At 44.3% G+C, this 21305-nt stretch overlaps 1 protein-coding gene across 1 annotated transcript; it reads right to left on the reverse strand.

Moving 5' to 3' along the window:
• Positions 1 to 2919: 2919 nt before the first annotated feature.
• LOC145344420 (apoptosis regulator BAX) lies at positions 2920 to 20707 on the reverse strand. Its single transcript, XM_080191551.1, has 6 exons — positions 20499 to 20707; positions 12249 to 12297; positions 10588 to 10749; positions 8182 to 8317; positions 7252 to 7353; positions 2920 to 4745 (listed from the first exon to the last, which is right to left on the reverse strand). Exons 1-6 carry the CDS (start codon positions 20560 to 20562, stop codon positions 4644 to 4646), a joined length of 615 nt encoding a protein of 204 aa, XP_080047677.1. The 5' UTR covers positions 20563 to 20707; the 3' UTR covers positions 2920 to 4643.
• Between the last annotated feature and the right edge of the window lie 598 nt (positions 20708 to 21305).

Below are 21305 nucleotides of genomic sequence, written 5' to 3' on the forward strand. Positions count from 1 at the left end.
CATCTTCAAGCCTGTTCCCTGGACGATTCCTGCCACTGCCTGTTGGGTGAAAGCAAGCTGATACTCCTGAGTTCTCACCAACTTTTAAGGAATTCTGCAACTTCTGCTTTCAGCAAGCTGAACTAAATGCCTATATGTGGAAACCATCACCAATCTATTAATTTCACACCAATTAACATCCACATCTTTGGTTCTTTTGAGAGTTTGCCACCAGTCACTGTAAAATTGACTATATAAACAGAGGGTTTGGGGGAACATGCCACAGCCTACTTCAAAAACTAAAATACCTCTGCTTACAGACAGATGACAAGGAAGATCAAAGAGAACAAAGAACAATACAACACACGAACAGGCCCTTCAGCCCTCCGAGCCTGCACCGATCATGTGTTCCTAACTAGACCATCCGTTTATATTCCTCTATTCCCAGTCTGTTCATGTGGCTATCTAGGTAAGTCTTAATGATCCTAGCATGTCTGCCTCAACCACCTTGCTTGGCAGTGCATTCCATGACCCCACCCACCCACCACCCTCTGTGTAAAATACATCCCTCGCATATCTGTACTGAACTATACCATCCTTACCTTGAACTTGTGACCCCTTGTGTTTGTCATTTCTGACCTGGGAAAAAGCTTCCAACTGTTCAACCTATCTATGCCCTTCATTATCTTATAAACCTCTATTAGGTCACCCCCCAACCTCTGTCTTTCCAGGGAGAACAACTCTAGTTTACTCAATCTCACCTCATAGCTAATACCCTCCATACCAGGCAACATCCTGGTAAACCTTTTCTGACCTCTCTCCAAAGCCTCCACGTCCTTCTGGTAGTGTGGCAGCCAGAACTGGATGCAGTATTCCAAATGTGGCCTAACCAACGTTCTACATAACTGCAACATCATATACCAACTTCTTTACTCTATGCCTGTCCAATAAACACAAGCATGCCATATGCCTTCTTCACCACCTTTTCCACCTGTGCTGCCACCTTTAAGGATCTTTGGACTTGCACACCCAGATCCCTCTGTCTACACTCCTGATGGTTCTGCCATTTATTATGTAGCTCCCCCCTGCATTAGATCTACTAAAATGCATCAATTCGCATTTATCTGGATTAAATTCCATCCGTCATTTCTCCGCCCAATTTTCCAGCCTATATCCTGCTGTATTCTCCGACAATGTTCACCACTATCCGCAACTCCAGCCATCTTTGTGTCATCCACAAACTTACTAATCAGATCAGCTACATCATCTTCCAAATCACTTATATATGTCACAAACAGCAGAAGTCCCAATACAGAGCCCTGCAGCACACCACTAGTCACAGGCCTCCAATCAGAAAAAGACCCCTCCACTGCTACCCTCTGTCTTCTATGGCCAAGCCACTTCTGTACCCATCTAGCTAGTTCACCTTTGATCCCATGAGATTTAACCATTTGCACCAGCCTGCCATGAGGGACCTTGTCAAATGCTTTACTAAAATCCATGTAGATTACATCCATGGCCTTTCCCATGTCAATCATTTTTGTCACCTCCTCAAAAAACTCAACCAAATTTGTGAGGCATGACCTCACAAGATAAAGGAGATACGTGTGCTTTTTTCTCTTGTCCATAACACTACCTGACTTCATACCCGCCTCAGCTCAGCAGCTGCTGAAACCCTCACTCATGCATGTGTTACCCTAAAACCTGACCATTCTAACGCACTTCCATTGGTCTTCCGCACATTCCATAAACTTGGGATTTTACTAACATCAGAGGTGCCCTCTGCCACCCAGTCCAGGGTGCCACTGCAGTCAAAGGCTCTGCATCCCAAGAATGGAACCACAAGGGTGAAAAAAAATGCAGCCCCTTTACTGAATGTACCCGCCGAAGGCAGGAATTCTCCCATCCCGACTACCACTGAAATTTTAGCAGGCAGGATACCGACAATGTGAAACTCGATTGACAGTCAGGCAGGAAGTTCCAGCTTTTAGACCAGTGCAGCCAGAGAATTCCACCCAAAATGCTTCCCCTCCATCCCTTCATTCTACTGGTTTTGGTACCCTCACATTGAGATCCCAAAACTCATGGGGCAAACTCAGCAGTCTTTGAAGCCATCTCCATCCACCACTATCCTCAGTTTTTACCCCCCTCACACCGAACAACTCCAGTCAGTTCCTCAAAATAAAAGGTTTTGCTACAACAACTCACACCTACATCATTTATTCAACCAATGATAGATTAACGATTAGCCGAACAAAAAAAAACACTACCATGCACCAGGCCCCTTTCCCCCCATCGCCCTTGTGCTCTCTGACCTACTTTGGCTCCCACTCAGATAATATCTTTGTCTCAAAACTCTCAGCCATGTTTTCAAATCCCTCCATGGCCTTCCCCCGTTCCTACCTCTGTAATCTCTTCCAATGACACAACCCTCTGACATATCTGCACTCAAGTAATTCAGTCCTCTTGAGCATTCCCGATTTTAATATCTTCAGCATTACCATAACATATAGGAACAGAATTAGCCTATTCGGCTCATCGAGCCTGCTCCACTATTCAACCATGGCTGATAATGATTCTCATCCCCATTCTCCTGCCTTCTCCCCATAACCCTTGATCCCCTTACTGATCAAGAACCTTGCATTGATGGCAAGCCTTCATTTGCTGAGCTCCTATGCACCCTACACCTCCTCTGCCTCGTTATCCAGCTTCCAACCTTAAAGACACTTCTTGAAGCTACTTCTTCGACACAAATGTTTTCTCACCTGACCTAATATCATCTTATGTGGCTCAGTGTTAAATGTTCTTTTATAATGCTCCTGTGAAATGGCTCGAGATGTTTTACATTAAAAGGCACTAAAGTTATAAATAAAGTTATCGCTGTGACCTAAACTTGTAGACATATGTTACATTATGACAGTACACACTACTGAACTCAAATAGAGAAAAGGATATTTTTAAAAAACAATCACTTAAATCAATGCACTCTTCAAATTGTAGCTTCTCCACAGTATTAAAATTCAAACATGTAAACGTGCAGCGAACCCACAACCTCCCCAACTGAGAATACATACAATGCAAAGGTATTGAGAACGACAGGTCAAATTTTCCACAAACATCTATTGCTACATGGCCCTTTCAACAATGATGCATAAAGGGCTCCAGTTATACAGCTCATCAGCATGGAGTGAAATGTTTGCCAGGGGTTCAGCAAATGTATGGTCTGTAATCTAAATAAAAGCCATTGTCTCAAGGGGGAAGGAACACAAAGGGGTAGAAGTAATTTTATTGTTCTTATTGCTATTCAGAGAACTGTATTGTGTTTTGGGCAGGACATTTCAGGAAGGACATTAAAAGGTTTGGAGGACACTCAGCAGAATGGCACAGTATTTAAAAAGGGTTAAATTATGAAGACAAATTGCATAGATTTGGTTTATAGCCCTGTAAGAACAGGAGCTCAAGGGGTAATTCAACTGAGGGTCTGAAAATGGCTAAGAGGATTCGATAGGATCAAACAAGCTACCTTAGGTAGGAAAGTTCAAAGCCAAGCTGCCCAAGTTGAAAATTAGAGCTATTCCATGCAGGAGTGATACCAAAAAGCATTCCTTTTACAAGGGGGAGGCGATGGCTTTAGTGGTATTGTCACTGGACTAATAATGCAGGGTAATGGTCAGAGGAGGTGGTGGGTGGGGGGCAGGGGTGCTGTGTTTGAATCCCACCAAGGCAAATGGTGATATCTGAATTCAATAAAAAAAATCTGGAATTAAAAGTTTAATGATGACCAAGAAACTCTTGTCAATTGTGGAAAAGCTAATGTCCTTTAGGGAGGGAAATCTGCCGTCCTTACCTGGTCTGGCTACATGTGACTCCAGAGCCACATCAATGTGGCTGATGACCCCTCCAGATGGGCAATAAATACTGGCCCAGCCAGTGATGCCCACACTCCAAAACAAATAAAAATAATAGAACTGTCTTCAAAAAAGCTGAGAGGTTGCAGGTCAGATAAAAATTTCACAATTGGGTCAATGGATTTTTGTTAAGCAAGGATATTAAAGGTTATGGAGCAGAATTTAATAGAACAAAAAAGCTTGCGATCTGAATGGCCTGTTCCTGTAATTGCTACATTCCTCATTCTCATTGTGCTCAGTTTAAGACCATCAACAACTTACAAAAATCAATGAAGTTTTAAAAAATTGCCTGCTGTACTGTCAAAAGTATAAAGACAAGGGCCTTAAAAAGCTAAAATAAACCGATCTGGTTTTTAAAATAATTTTTCTTCTTCAGATGTTAAACCAACAGTTTTATCTTGAGCTTTGTGGGAACAGTATTAAAAACTTCATTGTCACTGACCATAGTATTAGCCATTTATCAGTCACATCCGCTCTAAGTGTTTTATAGGAAGTCAGCTAGTTGAAAAAAAATCATCCACAACAAACAAAAATATCTAATTCTAAAAAAAGTATGTAAAATTTAAAATCAAGTAATGAGGATAAATGTAAAAAAAAATGTCCAACAATTCACAAGTTCATTATTAGCAATCCCACTATTTCAAGTATGACAGATCCATACAGAGGATTTCCACAGGTTCAGGTGCAAAGATTTGGAGAATTGGATTGCAGTCTGTGTATCGGAAGTGAAGAATCAGCATGTAAGGAACCGTGTTGTTAGGTCAATTTCATTATTGCTAAGATGCCAGTAATTAGCCCTGCTGAAAACACTGCAAAGGTCTGCCAGGTGGGAGTTCCAAAGTATGAAAAGATCATCTCCTACAAGGAAAAAAAAAGTAAAAGAGCCAATTAATTAATTATCAACCCAGAACTTAATGCCAAAGCAATCAGATAAATATGAGTGGGATTGGTTAAAGGTAAAATTTTAAAATGTACCAAATGGTACATTTTAAAATGGAGGCAACATCAGGACAAAAGAAATTACAATTCTTTGTTCAAAGATTTCTTCAATAATGCTCTTTACACCTAAACAGTTCCCAGCATTCTTGTCTCTGCTTGTAAATTACACACACACACAAGCAGCCTGTGTCGGTTCATGGTTTAGATGTCCCTTTACAAAGATGCTAAATTTATCTCAGAGAACCCTCTATGGGTGTCACTCCTCCCTATCCCAGTAACATTGTCCAGACCTGCAACCCTCCAAAGTGTCTGCCCCTTCCAATTCTGACCACTTTGTGCTCCTGATTTTCACTGTTTCACCTTTAGTACTGTGTCTTCAGCTGCATCTGTCCCAAATTCTGAATTCCTCCTTAAACATCTCCCCACTCCCTCCCTTCCTTCAAGATGCTCCATTAAACCTCATTCTTTGGCCAAGCTTCCAATCACTTATCTGTGCATCTCGTTATATGGCTTTGTGTCAAATTGGTTCTGAACAACTGGCAATTTGACAAACAGACCCAAATTTGGCACTTTCAGGACAAGGATCATAGGGGGAACTAGCAGGGTAAACACATGGGGTTGCAGGGATAGGGCCTGGATGGGTTATTGTCGGTAGATAGACCGAATGGCCTCCTCCTGCAGTGTAGGGACTCTATGATGATAAGAAACAGGAGTGGACAATATGGCCTGTCGAGCCTGCTCAACTATACAGTGAGATCATTCATATCTCATTTCCATTTCCCTGCCCTATCCCATATATGATGGTAAGTCCAAATCTTCATCTTCCCAAGCTAGCAACCTGGCCTACCGTTCTTCTAATTGTGCTACCACGAAAACTTGCGTTTTATAAGTAGGGGCATGGAGTAAGAATAAAAAAGGGCAATAATAAATCTATAGAAAGATCATTTAGTTAGGCTATACTTAAAGTACCTTTGTAATTCCTGGGTGCCTCATCATAGAACAAAGTCAGTAAAACCATAGAATGTAAGAACAGTAATTCATTCAGCATTGCAAGCCTGTTTCGACCAGTTAGATCATGGCCAGTTTGAATCTGAATGCCATCTATCTACCTTCACCCAACAACATCTATCAAGTTCAATTTGATATTTTCAATTGTCTGCCAGCTTCAATAGGTTTTTTGGAAGAGTTCCATTGTGACAGGGTCGGCCCATCAAGTTTGCACCTGCACGCAATTTACATCTAACCTCCCACCTAATCCCACCTACCAGCACTTGGCCCATAGCCTTGAATGTGCGAAGTGGTCACCCAGATACTTCTCAAAGTAAGAGAGGCCAACCTCTTTCACTAACTTTCGAATGAAGAAGGGTTTTCAGACAGGTTTCCTGAAGGACTAACAATAATTTTAAGACAATTCCTCCACCAGGGAAAATAGCTTCTCTATATCTATTCCATCAACATCTTTAACCATCTTTTTATCTAGGCAGCCTGTCCCCATAGTTTAACCCACTTAGCTCAATTATCATCCTGGCGTGCCCTATCCAAGGCTAATATATTCTTCAAGAGCAGCACTGTCCAGAACCAAAAGCAGTTCGCTCTCACAGAAAACTTACGCTATAAAAGTTACCAGGCCATTGCGAGAGTTGGAAAAACTTCTGCTTTGATGGAAAACTGAAGGACCATTGCTGGCTCAATGGAGATTTGAATAAGCTTTTTGAATATTTCATCTGACCTCTCTTGACACTAGCATGCAGGTGCAGCGGGCGGTAAAGAAGGCAAATGTATGTTGGCCTTCATTGCGAAAGGTTGTGAGTACAGGAGTAGGGATGTGTTGATGCAATTATTTAGGGCCTTGGTGAGGCCACACCTAGAGTATTGTATGCCGTTTTGGTCCCGTTTTCTACAGAAGGATGTTCTTGCTCTCAAAGGAGTGCAGTGAAGGTTTACCAGGCTAATTCCAAGGACGGCAGGACTGATCTTTGAGGAGAGATTGACTAGTTTAGGATTGCTTACGCTGGAGTTCAGACGAATGATGAGGGACCTCATAGAGACTTAGAAAATTCTAACAGGACTAGACAGGATAGATACAAGGAGGATGTACCCGATGATGGGGGAGTCCAGAACCAGATGTCACAGTCTAAGGATTCAGGATAGTCATTTAGAACAGAGGTGAGCCTGTGGAATTCATCACCACAGGAAGTCGCTGATGCCACAACATTGAATGTATTCAAGAAGCGGCTAGATGGAGCATTTGGGGCGAATAGGATCAAAGGTTATGGGGAGAAAGCAGGATTAGGCTATTGAGTTGGACGATCAGCCACGATCATAATGAATGGTGCAGCAGGCTCGAAGGGCCAAATGGCCCCCTCCTGCTCCTATATTCTATGTTTCAAGGACGCCGCTTATCAGAAAAAAAACTTGAACTTACCCATCCACCTTGCTGTTCAATCCATGGAATAACACGGGTTTGAATCAAATCTAAAGACCAGTTGACTATCGGCTGTATCATTGATCTCAGTTTTTTCAGTGCCTGTAACAGGATGGTAAAGTTACTGAAAACCAACATAAGAGGAAAGCCATTCTGAGATTTTCTCTCTTCCCTTCCTCGCCGGAAGATGCAGAATTTTGCTGGGATACAACTCAATAACTCGCAAGTCCTTTGTCTTAATGACCAACACAACCACAGACTGCTGGCAGTCTAATCATTGGTGACATCATTGCCACGTCTGATTCTTCTTCTACACGAACTTCGCACTGCAATTCTAGATCAAAGTGGGTTTCCGGCTGAGGGAGGTAAAGCAAGAAGCTATATTTTTAAATTCATTTGTGGGACATGGGTGTCGCTGGCTGGCCAGCATTTATTGCCCATCCCTAGTTGCTATTGAGAAGGTGGTGATGAGTTGCCTTCTTGAGCGATTAATATAACAAGTTGCTTACCAGGCCATTTCAAAGGGTAGTTGAGAGTCAACCACATTGCTGTGGCTCTGGAGTCACATGTAGGCCAGACCAGGTAAGGACAAGCTAAAGGACATTAAGTATCTACTGATGACCATGTCAATTGTCGTAAAAACTCCATTTGGTACATTAATTCCAGATTCTATTGAATTCAAATTCCACCACCTGCCGTGGCAGGATTCGAACCCGGCTCCCCAGAACATTAGTTGAGTTTCCGGATTAATAGTCTAACAACAATACCACTAGGCCATCACCTACCCTTATTACACAATCTTTATAACTACAAATCAATATGAACATTGTTCAGTGCAAAAATTAATGATTCAATTGTCACCTACAAACACAGATGCATTACACGTACTATTTGTTCATTTTACATGTTAATGTAGACGTTTCGTCTTACCTTAGAAACAAGCTTGCCTGCAAAATAGAGGAAGGTTACAATTCGTCCCCAGTTCAAGCCATCAGCAACTAATATCCCTTCAGCCACTTTGTACAATATGTCGCGGATATTTTCAAGGGGTACGGTCTCGATTACACTGTTAGCAGACAAGAGCAAGAAAGGGCAACTTTATTCATCTGCAGCTCAAATGTTCTTTCTTTAAAAAAAAAGCAAAATAGATTTTTTTCTGTAGTCTCCAAAATGCTAACGTTTGTAGGGGATGGCAATCTGCGCTTGCTGGATTGAACTAAGCTTAACAATAATCCATTTTCTTTGTCTGCTTTCCTGAAAGTATGTAGTGATGGTGGAATAAAATTCCATAAATTCCATCTGGTAATTCACCCATCTAGCTGATTGGACTGTCACAGCTTGCTTGCAAAAAAAAGGGCCTAGGCTACTGACTATGGAGCAAATGTGCAGAATGTTTCCGAAATGGTAAGAAATTAGGAAGTGTAGATTTAAAAACGAAACCTGGGTGTCCTTGCCCACAAGTCACTAAAGGGTAACATGGGAGTGCAGCAAGCTGTTAGAAAGGCTAACGGAAAGTTAGCCTTTATCTTAAGAGTATTCGAGTACAGGAGTAGTGAGGGCTTGCTTCAATTGTATATCACCTAGGTTAGACTGCACCTGGAGTTCTGTGTGCGGTTTTGATTCCCTTACCTTGGAAATGATATTATTGCCTTAGAGAGAGTGAGTGCATTGAAGGTTCACCAGACTTGTTCCAAGGATGGCAGGAATGTCTTATGGAGAGAGGTGGAGCAAACTAGGCCTGCATTCTCCAGAGTTTCAAAGAACGAGAGATGATCTCCTTGGAAACTACAAAATACTTTAAGAAATAAGTAGGCAGCACAGTGGCTAGTACTGCTGCCTCACAGTGCCAAGGAGCCGGATTCAATGCTGGTCATGGTTGACAGTGTGGAGTTTGCACATTCTCCCCTCGTCAGCATGGGTTTCCTCCAGGTGCTCCGGTTTCCCCCCCATAGTCCAAATGTGTGTCGGTTAGGTGGTTTGGTCATGATAAATTGGCCCTTAATGTCTCATGATGAGTAGGTTAGGGGGATTAGCAGGATAAATACAGGGATAGGGTGGGAGGTGGGCCTGGGTAAGATGCTCTGTCACAAAATGGGTGCAGACTTGATTTCTGAATGGCCTCCTTCTGCACTCAGGGATTTATGAATAGACAGGATAGATGCAGGTTAAGATGTTTTCCTTGGGGTAACCTAGAACAAGGGGACAATTTCAAAATAATGGGGGTACCACTTAGGGCTGAGATGAGGAGATATTTCTGTACACAGAAAGTTATGAAAGCTCAGTCAACATGTATAGTTAGAGCAGAAATTAATAGATTTCTGACGAACAATAACATAAAGGGTTACAGGGACAGTAGGCATAAAATGCTTTGAAGTGCCAATCAGCCACGATTGTACTGAATGGTGAAGCAGCTGGATGGGCTGAATGGCCATTCTTATGTTGCTATTCAGTAGACTATTGTCGACATTGGCACCAATGGTGCCGTGATTAAAATCATGATGGATGAGAACCAAAACTGGGGGAATACAAGAAATCTTGAGGGCTGTAGGGCGGAACAAAGCGACAGAGATAAGGAGCGGTGAAGCCACAGAGAGATTTAAAACAAAAATTAGAATTTATGCCAACGTAGATCAGCGAAGAGAGGGGTGATGGGTGAACAAGCCTTGCTGCAGAATAGGATAGGGGTAGCAATACTGTGGATATCCTGAAGTTTACTGAGAGTGCAAGGCAGAATGCTGGTAGGGGAGGAACAAGACAAGATAAAAGCAAAATTTGGACTTTGGATGCTGAAGATCTGAAGTAAAAGCAGAAAATATTGGAAAATCTCAGCAGGTCTGGCAGAACCTGTGGGAAGAGAAAACGGATTAAAGTTGAGACCCTATGACTCTTCTTCAGAGTAGAAGGCACACCACAAAGTGTTTCTTTCAGAACCAAATCAATTCATACATTGGGAGGTAGCAAAGCATAACACAAATATAAATTAAAGGCAATCATTTAGAAAGTAGATTCTCAACTCTAAACTCCAACGTTCTAACATTGACGCTACTAGGAGACGCTGATTAAATACCAGTATAATTCTTACTGCTTTCATGCCCATTATCATCAAATGGCTAACATGGCATTAATGACACTGACCAACTCTCAATCCGCATCATTATTCTGAGAATTCATAAACAGAATTCAATCATCTTGGAGGTCAATCAGAGATATAAAGCAGAAAGATATATTTCACTGTGATCAGAGCTATTAATATTAAATCATTAGCAATTTAATAATTGCTAAATCAGTTGCTAAAGAGAGAGACAGAAAACTCATCTATGCTGCCCCATTACATACTGCTGTAATTCAGCATTTCTGTTCAGCTCATCCCCAATTTTCTTCAAACTCTTGCATATTTGCTTGATCGTAGGGTCATCGATCTCTGCACTGGAACCACCAAGATCCTCAGGGCTGAGTTGGGCTTGTGGATCTTCTTCGTGTATTGTCTCCAATACAAATCTGCACCACAATTACAAAGAAAAAAATTGGACAGGCGTCATTCAAAAATCCATCGACTTAGATGCCACCACCCACGTAAACCTGTTGTATTTTGTTAAATAAGACAAAGTTATGGCACATACATGTTTTAAGAATTAGTAGATGCTCCATGTTATGTTCTACACTACAGTAACAATGGCCCAAAAGTAATTAATTGACCAAGAAGTACTCTGGGATGTCCTGAGGTCATGAGAAAGGGTCAAGTCTTTGATGCGGGCAAGTTGCCCAACATGTTATGGTCACTTTAAATGAAAGAAAAGTGCACTTTGCAATAGATGGAATTGGCTAAAAGTAGATTTATAGCTCAATCATACAGACTGTTCCGCTAAACAGCATTTTCTTTTGCTATTGTAGGATGCATTTCAAAGCTACCAGTAGGATATGGAGATGTTTTTCTGAATGGAGGTCAGTCACCAGTGGAGTGCCCCAGGGATCTGTTCTAGGACCCTTGCTGTTTGTCATTTTCATAAATGACCTGGATGAGGAAGTGGAGGGATGGGTAAGTAAGTTTGCTGATGACACGAAGGTCGGTGGTGTTGTGGATGGTCTGGAAGAATGTCAAAAGTTGCAGCAGGACATAAATAGGATGCAGGACTGGGCGGAGAAGCGGCAGATGGACTTCAACGTGGATAAATGCGTAGTCGTCCATTTTGGCAGAACCAACGGGATGAACGAGTACACTATCAAGGGCAGGAGTCTTAGTAGTGTGGAAGAGCAGAAGGATCTTGGGGTCCAGGTCCACAGGACTCTTAAATCGGAGGTGGAAGAGGTGGTCAAGAAGGCGTATGGTGTACTGGCCTTCATTAATCGAGGGACTGAGTTTAGGAGTCGGGAGGTAATGCTGCAACTTTATAAGACCCTGGTCAGGCCTCATTTGGAGTACTGTGCGCAGTTCTGGTCGCCTCACTATAGGAAAGACGTAGAAGCTATTGAAAGGGTACAGAGGAGATTTACAAGGATGTTGCCAGGATTGGGAGGCATGCCTTATGAAGTTAGGTTGAGGGAGCTGGGTCTCTTTTCCCTGGAGAGACGAAGGTTGAGAGGCGACCTGATAGAGGTTTATAAAATGTTGAGAGGAATGGATAGGGTGGATTCTCAGAGGCTATTTCCCCGGGTTGAGATGGCCGCTACGAGAGGACACAGATTTAAGGTGCGGGGAGGAAAGTACAGAAGTGATGTTAGGGGTAAGTTTTTCACTCAGGAGGGTGGTGAGTGAGTGGAATCGGCTGCCGTCAGTGGTGGTGGAGGCGAACTCGCTGGGGTCTTTTAAAAGACTTCTGGATGAGTATATGGGGTTTTATGGGATTGGGGGTTATAGATAGGTGTTGATGTGATCGGCGCAACTCGTGGGCCGAAGGGCCTGTTTGTGCTGTAGTGTTCTATGTGCAACATTTCTAACTATAATATTGCTTTATCAACTGAAGTAACAAATACATATCAAAGTTGAGGTAGTTACCAACCTACGCAAGAGAGCTCCGGATTGTCTATTTAGATTCCTGTTTGGTGAATCTGAAAAGATACACACATCAAAATTAATTATAAACTCAATAGCTAGATATTTTGATTGTCAACTTGGACCAAAAACAAAACAATTCTTGCAGCAGGGGGATGGAATGAAGAGAAAGAGAAAGATATCATGGGGACAAGGGGGGAAAAAAGAGACAGAACGCACGCACAAGTGTCCACGTTAAGCCTGGGGACTGGCGGAAAGAGTCAAGCAAATAAGGGTAAGGGGACAAGGGAGATTGGGGATGGGGAGGGGAGTCTGTGGGAGAGAGGTAGCCTGGACAACAGGGGCAGGAATGAATTTACAGTTTATTTAGTAGTATCACAAGTAGGCTTACATTAACGCTGCAATGAAGTTACTGTGAAATCCCCTTGTCGCCACACTCCGGCACTGAGGGAGAATTTAGCATGGCCAATGCACCTAACCTGCACATCTTTTGCACTGTGGGAGAAAACCGGAGCACCCAGAGGAAACCCACACAGGCACAGGAGAGAACATGCTGACTTCGCACAGACAGTGACCTAAGCGAGGAATTGAATCCAGTCCCTGGCGCTGTGAGGCAGCAGTGCTAACCACTGCTAATCAGTTGGCTATGGGGGCTATCATTATCTTTAGAGCCAAGAGCAGTAGAAGCATAGTGAATGGGAGTAGGAGCAAGGAAGTGGCAAACAGTAAAAGGGTGTGAGTGAGCGCTGGGAACTTTGCTCTGGTTAAACAGTAAAGGATTAGACTATAAGATCATAACACATAGGAGCATAATTAGGCCACTCGGCCCATTGAGTCTGCTCCGCCATTCATAATGGCTGATTTTTTTCTCACCCCCATTCTCCTGCCTTTTCCCCATAACCCCTGATCCCCTTATCAATCAAGAACCTATCTCCATCTTTCTTAAAGACACTTCAATGATCTGGCCTCCACAGCCTTCTGTGGCAAAGAGTTCCATAGATTCACCACACTGACTGAGGAAATTTCTCCTCATCTGTGTTTTAAAGGATTGCCTCTTTAGCCTGAGGTTGTCCCCGCTGGTTCTACATCCTCTCCACATCCACTCTATCCAGGCCTTGCAGTATCCTGTAAGTTTCAATAAGGCCTCCCCTCATCTTTCAAACTCCAACAAGTTTAGACCGAGAGTCCCTAACTGTTCCTTATACGACAAGCTCTTCATTCCAGGGATCATTCTTGTGAACCTCCTCTGGACTCTTTCCAAGGCCAGCACATCCTTCCTTAGATATGGGGTCCAAAACTGCTCACAGTACTCCAAACAGGGTCTGACCAAAGCCTTATACAGCCTCAGAAGTACATCCCAGCTCTTGTATTCTAACATTGCATTTACTTTTCTAACTGCTGACTGAACCTGCATGTTAACCTTAAGAAAATCTTGAACAATGACTCCCAAGTCCCTTTGTGTTTCTGATTTCCTAAGCATTTTCCCATTTAGGAAATAGTCTATGCCTCCATTCCTCCTTCCAAAGTGCATAACCTCACACTTTTCCACTTTGTATTCCATCTGCCACTTCTTTGCCCACTCTCCTAACCTGTCCAAGTCCTTCGGTGGCCCCCCTCCTTCCTCAATACTACCTGTCCCTCTGCATATCTTTGTATCATCTGCAAACTTAGCAACAGTGCCTGCAGTTCCTTCCTCCAAATTGCTAATGTATATTGTGAAAAGTTGTGATCCCAGCACTGATCCCTGAGGCACACCACTAGTCAATGGCTGCCATCCTGAGAAAGACCCTTATCCCCACTCTCTACCTTCTGTCAGTCAGCCAATCCTCTATCCATGGCAGGATCGTACCCTTAACACCACAGGCATTTATTTAACAGTCTCCTATGTGGCACCTTGTCAAAGACCTTTTGGAAATGGTAATGAATCACCTCCACTGACTCTCCATTATCTAACTTTCTTGTTACCTCCTCAAAGAACTCCGGCAGATTTGTCAGACATGACCTCCCCTTGACAAAGCCATGCTGACTGAGTCCTACTTTATCATGCGCTTCCAAATTCTACTGTATCTATCAGGGGGTGAATGGGGATATGAAGGGATAGATTCTGAGGATTATTATTGGAAGAATTGGCTGGGGGAGGATACAGAGGAAGAGAAAGAAGGTTCTCGAACTGAGAATTACTGGAGGTCATGGGCTGCCTTAGCATATGGATTTGAGATGGAGACCAGAAGCTATTTTAAAGGAAATATGATAAATATTTGAAAAGGAGGAATATACAAAGGAGGGGAGCTATGTATCAAGTCTGAGGGAATGGGGGAGATCCTGAATGAATACTTTGCGTTGGTATTCACGAAGGAGAGGGATTTGGTGTCTTGTAATGTCTTGGAGGGAGCTGTAGATCAGTGGAAGGAAATATCCATTACGAGGGAGGAAGTGCTAAGGTTTTTAGGTAGCATAAAAACAGTTAAAGCTCCGGGGCCTGATGGCATTTATCCCAGGCTGCTTAGGGAGGTGAAAGATGAAATTGCTGGGCCTCTGACGCAAATCTTTGTCTCTTCTTTGGACACAGGTGAGGTCCCACAGGACTGGAGGGTAGCTAATGTGGTACCGCTATTTAAAAAGGGTAGTAGGGATAACCCTGGTAATTATAGACCAGTGAGTTTGACATCAGTGGTAGGAAAATTATTGGAAAAAATTCTTAGGGATAGGATGTATGAGCATTTGGAGCATTGCGATCTGATTAGGGATACGCAACATGGCTTTGTTCGGGGGAGGTCTTGCCTTACGAATCTGATAGAATTCTTCGAGGAGGTGACAAAAACGGTTGACGATGGGCGAGCCGTTGATGTCATTTATATGGATTTCAGTAAGGCGTTTGACAAAGTCCCTCACGGTAGGCTGGTAGAAAAGGTTAAGGCACATGGGATACAAGGATAGGTAGCTAGGTGGATCAAAAACTGGCTGGGCAATAGGAGACAGAGAGTAGTAGTCGAAGGGTCCTTTTCTGGTTGGAGGTCAGTCACCAGTGGTGTGCCGCAGGGCTCAGTACTGGGACCTCTCCTCTTTGTAGTATATATAAACGACTTGGAAGAGGGCGTATGTGGTGTGATCAGCAAGTTTGCGGATGACACCAAGATGGCAGGATTGGCAGATACTGAGGAGGACTGTCAGGTGACACAGCAGGGTATAGATAGGTTGGTATATTGGGCAGATAGATGGCAGATGGAATTTAATCCTGACAAATGCGAGGTGATGCATTTTGGAAGGAATAATGCAGGGAGGAGTTACGTGATAAAAGGTAGACCGATTAAGAGTATAGAAATACAGAGGGACCTGGGAGTGCAGGTGCACAAGTCTCTGAAGGTGTCAACACAAGTAGAGAAGGTTGTGAAGAAAGCTTATGGAATGCTAGCCTTTATAGGAAGGGGTATAGAGTGTAAGAGCTGCCGTCTAATGCTCCAGTTGTACAGGACGTTGGTTAGACCACATTTGAAGTACTGCGTCCAGTTCTGGTCACCTTACTACCGGAAGGATGTGGAGACCCTGGAGAAGGTGCAGAGGAGGTTTACCAGGATGTTGCCTGGCATGGAAGGACTGAGTTACGAGGAAAGGTTGGAGAAACTGGGGTCTTCTCCTTAGAAAGACGGAGATTAAGGGGGGATATGATAGAGGTGTATAAAATACTGAAGGGAATAGATAGAGTCAACAGTGGTAGGCTTTTCCCTAGATTGGGGACAATTACGAGAGGTCACAATCTAAGGGTGAGGGGGGAGAAGTATAATTTGGATACGAGAAGAAGGTTGTTCACGCAGAGGGTCGTGGGGGTATGGAACGCGCTACCGAGTAGGGTGGTGGAGGCAGGCACGTTGGACTTGTTTAAGGTTCACTTAGATAGACATGAGCGAAACAAGGATGGAGGGTTATAGTAGAGGGTATTAAATAGGGTCAGAGCCTCGGGACGACACCGGAAATGTAGTATTACATGTTAATGTTTTGTCTTTTTATTCCACAAGTGTCGGTCCACCTTGTTGTCAAACGAGGGGCATGCACACAGTGGGTCGTGCGTGGGCTGCTCTTGGAGGTTCCGGGAGTGGCCTAGTACTTCGTGTCGCTGTGTGTGCTTAATCCTGGACCAGCAGACGGGCACCACAACAGCTCAGTGACCATCACTGCTAGCTGTGCAGATACATGGATTTGGGCCTGTGTCTGTGGGAGTTTGCGCATTCTCCCTGTGGTTGCGTGGGTTTCCTCTGGGTGCTCTGGTTTCCTCCCACACCCCAAAGATGTGCTCTTAGGCTGATTGGTGTAACAAATTGACACTATTCTCCCCTGAATCTGGCTACATTAGGGGTTCCACTCACACACACACAGGGCAGGGTAGGTGTAGGAAGATGCAGCGGCACGGGCTCGTTGGGCCGAAGGGCCTGTTTCCCGTGCTGGGTTGTTCTTTGCACATAAGAATCTCTCTGGATGGGGGGGGCGGGGAGAAGGGGAAGAGTTTGGAATGGGGTTACAAGAGAGAACACAGATAGTCAACTACAAGGGGCTTTACCTTTACAAAGAACAAAACAACATTTGTAGTCATCATGTGATCAAATACCGCTTAGTCATGTTATCTGGTCAGATGATCATACCTTCAGAATTGGTAACATTAAGTCAGCACCACCCTATTAAGAAATGCACAGATGGCAGCCTGAAAGCCATGGACTGGTTTCCTGGACTGTGCTATGTCTGCTGAGATCTCAACAGTGTTCAGTGCAACTACACCTGCAATGTCATAAACCATTTACTTTAACAGCTTGCTCTGTAAAAGCTGCCATATGAATACATGGCGAGGCAATTCACAGAGGCTGATGTAATCAGGGAGCAATGCTGCTGAAGAGAGCGAGAGAGTGACCAAACGCTTGATCAAAGAGCTGAAATCTTAAAAAGGGTCTGAAAAGGAAGAGGGAGAGAGACAGACAGACAGACAGAGAGGGAGGAAGGAGGTGCAGAGGCAAAGATACTTAGGGAGACCACAGAACATGAACTTGTGTTCTTGTGGCTAGACGGCAGAAAGCACATCCCCTAACTTTGGTGCAAAAGGACATGCAGGGATACCGCTGAAAGGCAGCTTCAGAATAATGCTGAGTTTTCAAAAGTCTGGAGAAGACAACAGTCATAAGAACGGAAATGCAAAATTTGAAGCATTTGGGGACTGGAAGCCAATTGTGCAAAGGGGTAAAGGGTTGAGTGGAACAGGGTTGAAGGAAACATGATGCAACACTGACAGCAGACATCAGGATGAGTTAAGTTTATAGAGTGGGGAGAACATTGGTCAAACCTGGAGGAGAAAATAGAATGAACATAATTTTCAGCTACAGGTGAAATGAGTTAGGGTTGTAAACAGTCATATTACTGAAGTGGAAGCAGGCAACATTTGTGTTCGAGGGGACCTGAACTCAGGGTTGAATAGATAAAAGCAAAATGCTGTGCTGGCTGGAAACTGAAACAAAAACAGAAAATGCTGGAAAATCTCAGCAGGCCTATCAGTATCTGTGGAGAAAGATTAGAGTCAACATTTTTCGTCTGGATGATCCTTCATCAGAGCTTCTTTTGAGCTCTGACAAAGGGTCACTCAGACTTGAAACGTTGGTTCGAATCTTGCTCCACAGATGTTATCAGGCCTGTTGAGATTTTCCAGCATTTTCTGCAATTATTCTGGATTGAATAGGATGACTAGATTGCAACAAGTTTGGTTCAGCTCGGGACGCTGGCAAGGAACGTAAGAACATAAGAAATAGGAGCAGGAGTAGGCCAACTAGCCCTTCGAGCCTGCCCCGCCATTCAATAAGATCATGGCTGATCTGTCGTGGCTCAGTTCCACATTCCCGCCCTCCCCCCATAACCCTTAATCCCCTCTCTCATCAAAAACCCATCAACCCGCGTCTTAAAAATATTTAGCGAGGCAGCCTCCACTACTTCAACGGGCAGAGAATTCCAGAGATTCACCACCCTTTGAGTGAAGAAGTTCCTCCTCAACTCTGTTCTAAACTGCCCCCCCTTTATCTTGAGGCTATGCCCCCTAGTCCTACTATCCTTTCTGAGCGGGAAGAGTCTCTCCACCTCTATCCTATCCATCCCATTCATCATCTTATATGTCTCAATGAGATCTCCCCTCATTCTTCTAAACTCTAATGAGTACAAGCCTAATCTATTCAGCCTCTCTTCATAGCTCAACCCCCTCAACTCCGGCATCAGCCTAGTAAACCTCCTCTGCACTCCCTCCAAGACTAAAATATCCTTGCGTAAGTACGGCGCCCAAAACTGCACACAGTACTCCAGCTGCAGCCTCACCAATGCCCTATACAGCCGCAGCAAGACCTCCCTACTTTTATATTCAATCCCCCTCGCCATGAAGGCCAGCATCCCATTTGCCTTCCTGACCACCTGCTGCACCTGCAGGCTGGGTTTTTGCGACTCATGCACAAGGACCCCGAGGTCCCTCTGCACCGTCGCCTGCTGCAGTTTTTCTCCACGTAAGTAATAGTCCTTCCTACCATTATTCCTACCAAAGTGGACCACTCGCACTTGCCAACATTAAATTCCATTTGCCATTTCCTGGCCCATTCGTCCAGCCTATCTAGATCCTTCTGTAGACTCTCCACACCCTCCGCACAATTTGCCGTTCCACCAATCTTGGTGTCATCAGCAAATTTCGACACCCTACACTCGGTTCCCTCCTCCAGATCATCTATATAAATGGTAAATAGCTGAGGCCCCAGCACCGACCCCTGGGGCACTCCACTAGTCACCATCCGCCAATCCAAATAGCACCCATTGACCCCCACTCTCTGCCTCCTATTTGACAACCAGTCCTCTATCCACGCTAACACCCTACCCCCAACTCCATGCCCCCTGACCTTCTGTAATAACCTCTTGTGAGGTACCTTGTCAAACGCCTTCTGAAAATCCAGAAAGACCACAAGAACTCAGACCAAGAACTGAAGGTCCCGAAATCAGTTATCAGAGGGACTGCACACTCAATATGTTGAATAAATACACAAATGATGGGCATTTTGGGGGACACAAGGAGCACTGAAGAAATTCCAGTTTACAAACGACACACCATTCGCATCTGATGAAGGGGCAGCACTCCAAAAGCTCGTGATTCCAAACAAACCTGTTGGACTTTAACCTGGTGTTGTGAGACTTCTTACTGTGCCCACCCCAGTTCAATGCCAGCATCTCCACATTGTGGCTTTCCGATAGTCACAGAGATTTTTGATGCGTTGCATGAGAAGGGGCTGCAGAGCTGGGAGGTTGAGAACATTCACAAATCTTTCCTCATTGGGTCAGCAGTGGAGTAGAGAGACAAAAGAAAGTGACACTACTGAGGGCTGGCCAAAAAAGGGCAGGAAAGACATGATGGATAAGAAAAGCACACTGCGACTGATTTGCAAAATCATTGGGGGCTGGGTGTTGATTCTTTTCTCGACACAATTTGAGACTATTTCATTTGCTAAAATCCTTTTGCGCTCTCTCTCTCCCACCAACCACCACTTCCCCCTCTGCCCACCTCACCAGCCATTTAGCACCCTGCAGCACAGAAGGCCTTTTGGCCCACAAGCCAATACTAGTTATTTAGCCAGTTTTACTCTTCAAAAGTTCTCTTCCTTCCTGGTTTCTTCTCTGGAACAGTATAGTCTATAATTTAAAGAAAAGCAGAAAATGTTGGAAAAATCCAACAAGTCTGGCAGTATCTGTGGAGAGTGAGAGAGACACAGAAATAATCTTCTGAGTCTAACATGACTCCTTCTGAACAGTCGTGTCCTGAGGCTAGTCTGGGCTCGCCCGTTCCAGCTCTGCTGCCTAAAATACTTTCAAGCCCCCAATCTCCCTCATCATCGTAGACAACCTTACACAACTCAAACCAGTTTATGGGGCTAATTGTAGAATGTCCTGCCCGGCAGGGTGGGGGAAGCAGACTCAATAATGACTTTCGAAGGGGAATGCGATTAATATTTGACGGTGGGGGGGCGGGAGGGAGGAGGGTGCGAGGGATTTTGAAAATGGGAAGAGTGGTTTAAGAATCGGGTGGGCTATTTCAAAGGAGCTGGCAGGAGCACAATGGGCTGAAGGGTCTCCTCTTGTGCTAAATCATTCTGCGAGAGGGAAGGGTTGAAGCCGGTTGAAAAGAAAAGCAACCCCAAGTCAGAAGCCCAGTGAAAGAGAGAGAGAAAAAAAAACTTTTTGGAAACTTTTAGGAAGTTCTTACCAGGGCGCAGCGCTGCCCTGCCGTCAGTTTCCTCCGCCTCGCCTCTGCCATTGAAACTCGCCATGACCGGGAATGTGTAAAACAATAACTACAACTCCTTCCAAGGAGAAACTAACTTCCGTCTGCTCACACCGTGAGCTCACTTCTAACAACCTTCCTTCTCGCGTCACCACATCAAAAGCAATTTCTCTCTCAAATCGAAACTCCACTCCAACTTTTCTCCCTTTTTGGCAAGTTCCCGCCCTCTCCAACCTCCCATTGGGCCCCAACTCCCAACACGGTCCACTTATTGGTCAACAGTGCTGTCAATCAGAGGGGGGGAGCAGTCCCGTGAGCACAAATCATTGGGGTAAGTCCCCCTGAGCTTGTCTTTCTGAAGGGCTGAATCCAGACTTTGGGGGATTTCCTTCTCTCTTCCTGACACACACACACACACAGAGACAAATGACACATTTTTCAGACAAAGGAATGTTAAGTGACAGGAGGCATGTTAACCGATGAAAAATAAATAAAGGGGGGATCTTACAGTAGGTCTAAACATTTTGTTTTCCATTTGCCTGATTAAGGCACCTAGGACGGGAAGAGTGTCTTTAAAATCAGCATGCATGGCCTCACTTATCAAAGTACTGCGGATGCTGGAATCTGCAGAAAATGCTGGAAAATCTCAGCGGGTCTGACAACGTCGATGGAGAGAGAACAAAGAACAAAGAAAATCACAGCACAGGAACAGGCCCTCCAGTCCTCCAAGCCTGTACCAACCATGCTGTCCGACTGAACTAAAACCCCCTACCCTTCCGGAGATCATAT

The sequence above is a fragment of the Carcharhinus amblyrhynchos genome, chromosome 6 (assembly GCF_965287045.1).
Source record: "Carcharhinus amblyrhynchos chromosome 6, sCarAmb.v2.hapA, whole genome shotgun sequence".
Taxonomy (NCBI): Eukaryota; Metazoa; Chordata; class Chondrichthyes; order Carcharhiniformes; family Carcharhinidae; genus Carcharhinus; species Carcharhinus amblyrhynchos.